The sequence below is a fragment of the Seriola lalandi genome, unplaced genomic scaffold (genome assembly GCF_002814215.2).
Source record: "Seriola lalandi dorsalis isolate HSWRI2012SDOR001 ecotype SW California unplaced genomic scaffold, Sedor1 jcf7180002054346, whole genome shotgun sequence".
Classification (NCBI taxonomy): domain Eukaryota; kingdom Metazoa; phylum Chordata; class Actinopteri; order Carangiformes; family Carangidae; genus Seriola; species Seriola lalandi.
Window position 1 is genome coordinate 186,471 of NW_019524899.1, and position 7,914 is coordinate 194,384.

The following is a 7,914-nucleotide window of genomic DNA, read 5'->3' on the forward strand; positions in this document are numbered from 1 at the left end:
GAAAGGCCCTGCTGGTGTGAAATTTGAGATATTTTCATAGAGACTGACACCGACAAAGACAGAGCAAAGGTGAGTGGAAAAAACAAACAAAACAGAGGTTGTAAACAACTTTAAAACTGAAGATTAAGAGAGAAGGAGATAAAGAGGTGAACAAAAAAAAAAGAAAAGAAAAGACAGAGACAGATAGAGTGAGCTGGTGATCTCAGGATTCCAGTATTGATCTGAGCTTCTTTTTCTAATCTCCCTGCCCCCCCAGTAACCTCAGCTGGATTGGACATGCAGCCACAAAAAGCAATTTGACCCCCACCGCTGCCCTCACAGGTCACCCTTTAGTGACTGCTGACTTCGGGTTGCCATGGTGACGGAAAATTATGTCTAGGGCCCGGTTGGATGTGTTAAGAGGCTTGGATTTGTGCCCAGTGCCCCATTGCTTTTCATCATAGAGGCCTATAAGGAGACAGCAGAGCATTATTGCACTGTTATTTATTTGGGGTTTTTGTAACTTTTGTGTTTTATGTTTTTGAGGAGAAGAGGAAGGAACATTATGGTTGTTTTATCTTTGTGTTTTTAGCCATGCTCTTAGCCATGGACACTCACGTCCTCCTGACTCTAATGATCCCCTGAGTTTTTATATAGTGACACCAGCAGGTCAACCTTTCCCTAAGGGGTGCCCCTTTAGCCAAATGGTAAAAGTGCATACAGTATAACCACAACCTCCTTAGTTGCCGGCACAAGGTTGACAATGTTTAGTGAACTCTCTCAACAACAAGCTTGCAATGATGTGTTCCCCTCATGGTGAATTGTAATAACTTATCATTTGACTTCTTCTCTAGCACCATAATCAAGTCAGGTTTGTGCAGTACTTTTATACCTGCAAAACTATTGACATTCACATCCTCTGCTGTGCTTTGTGTGTTTAGTGCTGATTAGAAAATTGTAGAATGCTAATCTAAGATGTAAACACTATGGCTAAACATCAGCATGCTAGCACTGTCATTGAGAGTAAGTTAAAATTCTGATGTTAGCGTTTGGTTCAAAACGCTTCTGTGCCTATACAGCCTTACTGTACCACTACACCTTATTTGATATTATTTCAGTGTTAATTGGCATTTACATTTGAAATATACTCCTGTGTACCAGAGTGTACCAAGAATGAAAATGAGGTAATATATGATTTCTCTGTCATTCTGTCAACCTTTTTCTGCTAAACATAAACATGAGAGCATATGACATTGTGAGCATATTAGCATGCTAATGTTAGCATTTAGCCCAAGGCATTTTGTCTAAATACAGCTGTTGGTGTAACAGTTTGTATATTATACATTTGCCACTATTGCCACAATTTCCTGTAACTGTATAGATTAATGTATCCATGTAGATTTATTGGTTCCAAGGCGCCCTCTCTTATCAGATAAATGCCACTGTAATAAAAAATGACATGCCCAACGTGGGTTGCTAAGCTCAGCACAGCACTCTGTACAAACATGATGAATTAATAGCAGTATGTCCTCTATATGAATATGTGTGCAGTTTGACCTATTGAAATGCTAAGTTGTCTGAGGGAGAGTAATGCACTTTTCAAGCGCTAAATTGGTTATATAACATATATAAACTAGCTAGCAAGCCATTGTGCTGAAATAACTTGTTCTTCTGTACTGTGCTCTGTCTGAGTCAACGGTCAGCTGACCACTACATATATTACTGTCCAGTACAATTATTCCTATCCTGAGAATAAATGGCAGCACAGAAATAGAGGCAGGCCTGCCATCCATCCTTCATTAATAATTCAACACATAGCAGTCAAATGGTTGTTTAGACCATTAGTCTTGCTTGTAACTTTTTACAATTAATTAGTGCCCCTTTGCAACTACTGTGTCTTTTTTGAGGACAGCAGGAGGAGACATTAGGGTTGTTTGTGTCCTTTGGCTGACTGATGTAAATGAGTGTTTTTGAAGCCCAGAGGTGAGCCTGTCTCTGATTTATGTCTCACGAATCCAGGGATACACCTGTCTGTGTGCGATTCCTCCCTCTACGCTCTGACACATAATCCCCAAGGCTTCCCTCTCTCGTTTCTTCCTTGTCAGCCACCATAACGGCCTAGAAAACAGGAGGCAAGACGGAGAAAGAGTAACAGGGAGTCTGTATAATGTGTGACTGAAACGAGCAAAAAGAAAAGCAAAGAAAGAGCGCGAGAAATACACATGCAGCTCCCTCTGGTTTTTCTCCCCACTGGATGGATCACGGCTCCAGTTCGAGCAAGTCAATCCAGTAGTGTTGGCGCAACAGCACCTTTCCTTTGCTGCAATACAGCGTCTATTTTACAAGTTTTATTCTGGGCAAGAGAGAATCTCTGTTGCAGAATGTTTGGGTGTTTTTTCGTTGGCTGATTGATGCCTCCACATGCCCACAGTGCATCTCAGCTGCTGAAAACACAACATCATGATGCAAATTTATTCAGGGACCAGCTGCTGTGTCAAGATGATTCTGCAAAAGACATCCTTGAAAGTTTTTAATGAGCTCACCGTTGTGAATAATGGGGACGGAGAGGTCACAGAAGTCAAAGATGGTACGTGCGTGGTGTGTGCTTGTATGTGTGGCGTGGGTGTGTAGGTCTCTTTGCTGTATAATATATGCATTCATTTATGTCTGTCTTGACAGTCAGCATTTAAGAACACTCAGCAGGAGGCATCTGAGCAGGTAACAAGTCATTATCTCATCAGGTCGAGAAAGAGAAATACACCATATGAGCACACACACCCACACACACACACACACACACACACACACACACACACACACACACACACAGAAATTGACAGTATCTAGGTCAACAATGTGTGACCTGTAGACTGGACCTTGTATTTGATGCATAATATCGTATTTGAGTGGCAACTTAAAAGATTTGTGGAAAAAGCAAGAGGATTAAAACCCCGTTTTATGGAGAACAGTTACAGAACTGCCATGAATAGCTTAAACAGCTTCTACTGGTCATGAAATGATTCTGGAATAATTATGAAATGTAACATGACACATCAGAAATCTGTTGTTTTGCTAACAGCCGCTACCTGTGTTCCTCACACAGGGGGTTTGTTTGTGACGGGGTGTTCAGTCTCCTCTTTCATAGATTCTCTTCTCCTGGGTGAAAAATAACGAAATGTATTTCGCATCCAACATTGTGATCAGCAGGAGACGAGGAGATCATGTTGTGTTTGTTTGCACTGAAATCACCAGGCATCCTTTTTCTGTTATTCTAGCTGCAAATGCTGTGACGTTATTACTTTGAAAAACTGTGATTTCAGAACACTTCCTTTGATCAAATTGTCATGAAACACATACATACAACTACAAACTACTGTAATCAAGAAGTGATGCTAGTGGCTTAACATAAACTGGTCTCAACGTAAACCAGCATCCTGGGTTTTTTTTTTTTTAGGTCGGCACAACAGTGTATTAGAGGTACTGTTAAGCAGAGCATCAGCTGATAATGGCCTCAGGTGTGTCAGTCCAACATGATCATGCAACGTGACTAAACCGGCTAACCTCTGAACCACCTCACCACTAATTGATACAATTACACTGTCAGCAGCTGGCAGACTAGAAGGCCCGAATCCAACTAAATGGATTGTTTTTGGCTTGTCTTGGGGGAGGGGCTGTAGGGAGGAGAGGACCCCAACCCCTCCTCCTTTGACAGCCTCATTTAGCTGATTCAGCCTTGAATAAGGTGAAGGGTCACAGATCAGGACTTCAAAATTTGGATGAAAGTCATCTTAAAATCCAACGAATGTCTTATTTCAAGTTATACAAATATTCTAAAGCTGTAATAAGAGATTTTTGGCCACTTGAAACCAACAACATGAAAACAACACAAATATGTTATCACCTTTTGAATTAGTGAACATTTGCCTATTTACACGCCTAACAGACACTGAGCAACATTATCATTCTGTAAGCCCAGTGTTCCCTCTCTTTTAGCTCTGTTTTTGATCTCCACCATCTCCTGAGGGAAATATCTGGCTCTTTAGCTGCCAATGCTCCACTACTTTCGCCAGCTTGTGGCCAACTTTGCCTTTTAGAGAGCAAAATCAACACTGCAGCTGCGAAACTGAACCAAAACAGTAAAGTTGTGGGCCAAAAAAACAAAACAATGAGCTAAAAAAAATGCTAAAATGCTCAGAAGCTGCAGAACCAGGTGATAAATCTTTGCGGGATTGTGACAACAAGCGACCCCTGTCACATTACCAGTCCTAAGATCCTTTGTTAATATAAAAATATTGATTAGAGGAGCTTTAAGGACTCACTCTTAATAACTTATAATTTGGTTAGCAACAATATTTTATCCATTTCTTGGACCCAAGCCTAAATCATAAGGATGTTCATTCACTCACAGATAACAATGGATGTTCTGTACAGTGCTTCAATTTATTAAGTCTTCAGTGTTACAAAAATGTACAATTTGTATAAACACTATTGTTATAGTAAATGAAACTTAACCTCTGTGGCCATGAAGGGAATGCACTTAGGATTACTGTTCCATGGCAATGAAATTTAATATAATCTGGTGGCTCCATCACCACTGAAGAAAAAAAGTCTCTCTGTCCAGCACAAACACAAAACTGTGGAATAAATATTGTGGGAAGTATCCATACATCATGGAACAAAAACAGCTATTTAGTTAAGGTATAATCTTGTGCAAGCTTGTGAAAGAATATAAAGACATTTTAAATTGTATTTTACATTTTTCTTCACCGTATACCTGCCACATTAATGTTAATGTGTTCGTATATTAGTCCTACACTTAACGGGCAAATGTCTTGTTAGAAATCTTTAAAACACATGTAGAAAAGCACTTAGTGAAGACTAACTGATAAGGTTTCCTTTAAATCTGTATCTTAAGCTTTCAAAGGGCAGCGGAACAAAGAATATGTCAATACTGCTTCAATTACTATGAGCAAATCCATTTCTCCTGACCCTCAGGCCGTGTGTAATTGTTGTTTTGTTGGCACCAATCGCTTTCCCATTTAAAGGGGCCATTAAACTTGGAAGTGTCTCAACAGTGGATAAATCTCTTAAGGTAATGTCCACAGTGTGAGCCAAGAGTTCATCTCTTTCTGTTCCTGTTGTGCTTCACCATCTTCTTCCTCTTCAGGATCATCTCGTACAGTTTCTCCAGGCCAGGCTGAAGTCCCTGGCCGTTCACGGCGCTGCAGCTCTGCACGTGATGCAGCGTGTACATGCTCAGTTCGTGGACAGAGAGCAGCTTCTCCACCTCGGTGACAGACAAGGCCGACTCCAGGTCCTGTTTGTTGGCCAGGATTAGCACGGGGACCCCCTGGTTCTCTGAGGTGCGGGTGATCTTATGGAGCTCCACTTTGGCCTCCTCCATCCGCTCCAGCTCGGTGGAGTCCACCACAAACACCATCCCATCCGTCCGCCGGGTGTAAGACTTCCACAGAGGGCGCAACTTCTCCTGCCCGCCCACATCCCACACCTGGAAGTTTATGGCCCGAGACGTCCCCACTGCCACTTTGATCTTCTCCGTGTTGAAGCCCTTGGTGGGGATGGTTTTCACAAACTCCTTCAGCTTGAGCCTGTAGAGCAGGGAGGTTTTACCGGCCGAGTCCAGGCCGATAACCACCACGTGCAGTGACTGGAAGTTTGGCAGGAACGGCGTGTTAGGAGCAATATCAGTCAGCTGGTTCCCCATGATTCCCAGCCAGCGATTCACACCTACTTAAGTGAGGTGAGGCGAGGTGACAAATTCCTGTTTTAATCCTTTTTGCAGGAGATTGGCATGTGCTCCCTGTCCTCAAAGGCAGATGGGATCAGATGGTGTGGAGACCTTATCAAAACACACACACACACACAGTGAGTTAATATTTAATGAGAAGACAATGGGTGCTTAAGGAATGTGTGTTTGCAATCCAAGTGCTGTTTCACAGAAGAGACAGTGACAACAGCTAGAGATGATTATCAGAGGAAGAACACTTAAAAGCGCTTGATGCAATTTTCAGCCAATCAGCATGGTAGTTCCTGTCATGTTGCGTTTATTGTCCCACAATTTATTCCACCAAAACTTGGGTCACTTCAAATTTTCTTTGAATCGTATAAAACAATAAACATGTTGGGGTTTTCAGTGCCACATTACAGAGCGCACAACAGTTAATTAGGTGTCTGAGGTTATCTTAGTTTCTTATTTGCTGAGGCTAATCCTCTTAAGGCTGCTAAACCTGAAGGACTTTTCTTGCATGGGGCAGATTGATTTCAGTGCAGTGGATAGATAATATGTATTCACCGGTTCACTCTGCCAACTGTCTATGAGGACTGCTGCTGCAGAACTAATCCGGTTGTTGTTGACATCCTGATACCCATCAAACAGCTGCCTCTGGACAGAATACAGCCATTGCATGTTTACAGGAAGATGTTATTTACTAATGACCCTGAAAATCATCATACTGCATCATATAATATGCAGCGTCATTGCTTATAGAGGCAAAATGTCCTGTCATGCTTGTGAATTGGGGATTTTATTACTTCATTGTATTTGAAATTATTCTATTGGGAATAATCCACCTTAGTTTTCCTACTCTCCTGCATGAAACCTGCGCATCTAGTTTGGATTCTGTGTTTTTTTTTTTTTATGAGGTTTCATTTGTGCAAATGAGTTAAATAACTTATTTTTTACTATATTATTCTACCAATAGAGCCTGTAAAATGAACTTTAAAGGATTACAGAATGAACGGTACTAATACAATAATAAATATGCATGCAGTTTACATGGCATGTAAGAATGCAAACATTAAACTGAGACTCTGTCCTCCTCCTCCGTGCACATTAAAAACATTCATACCTTTCTAAACGCGCGGTGACAACATCATCCACAGGAAAGAAACACATCCATAGTCGAAACAAACGGTGTTTGTCCCGGCGGTCACATCCGCTCCTGCTCTCCTCCAGCAGCACTGAGCAGATCTGGAGAGACTCGACTGCACGGCACCTAAAGGCTGGGTGACGTCACGGCCACCTGGGCAGGCTAAACCACGCCCCCTGCCGGTCGGTGGCGGCACATAACCAATCCACACTTCAGTGAGAATGAACAGTATCTTAGTGTTTCACTAAGCTGCTGTTACTTCTGCAGGTTAATTGGTCTCATCTTATGATTTTAGGATAAAATGTCTGAAATATCTTTAGTGGGTAAATATGAATATAAGGGCAAAAAGCACCAGCTTCAGGTGTCAGCCTCTTTCCACTTTCTTGACTCACTGCAGGATATTTGCTGATGTTCAGTAGAATCCATTCTTCTCTCTGCCTGTGCAGGGTCTCCTGTGCCAGTGGCAGCCACACAACCCCAAAGCAGAATATTTCCACCTCGATGCTTAACAGTTGGCAGAGGCAGTACTGTGTACACTGTTGCCTGACAAAGCAATGGCTCCACCATGTGTCCACTCTCAAGCCTTTTGTTTTTCTACATTTTGGCATTATATTGACTCAGAGATGACATTTTAATCTGAACTGGGGCGATAAATATAATATCTATGAGGGTCATTCTGAGTATGTTCAACTAGATTTGTCCAAATAAAATGTTGGTTTTTTTTATCAGAGACGCAAACATTTAGTCTGCCCACACAATAAAACACTTTTTATTGGATTTTAATCCATGATCATCACAGTTTAGCAGCCAATTGTAGAAGAGTTACTCTAATGCATGACTTGATTAAAATACCACAATGTAAAAATACTCACTTGTATGTAGAAGTCCTACATTAAAGAATGTTACCTAAGTACAGAAGTGTTGTCAGCAAAATATACTTTGAATGTAAAAGCTCTTATGTTGCAGATAGTTGTTATTATTATTAGTTTTCATATAATATTAGATTATTTTTACTGATACTTTAACATGGAAGCAGTATTTCAGT

At 41.3% G+C, this 7,914-nt stretch overlaps 1 protein-coding gene across 1 annotated transcript; it reads right to left on the reverse strand.

Annotated features, from left to right (window-relative positions):
* Window positions 1-4,400: 4,400 nt before the first annotated feature.
* On the reverse strand, window positions 4,401-6,956 carry arl4d (ADP-ribosylation factor-like 4D). Its single transcript, XM_023407722.2, has 2 exons — window positions 6,849-6,956; window positions 4,401-5,839 (listed from the first exon to the last, which is right to left on the reverse strand). Exon 2 carries the CDS (start codon window positions 5,702-5,704, stop codon window positions 5,099-5,101), a length of 606 nt encoding a protein of 201 aa, XP_023263490.1. The 5' UTR covers window positions 5,705-5,839; window positions 6,849-6,956; the 3' UTR covers window positions 4,401-5,098.
* Window positions 6,957-7,914: the final 958 nt, after the last annotated feature.

What these genes read in the sequence shown, in the direction of transcription:
- arl4d (XM_023407722.2), bottom strand. Translation starts at nt 5,704, where the DNA reads ATGGGGAACCAGCTGACTGATATTGCTCCTAACACGCCGTTCCTGCCA.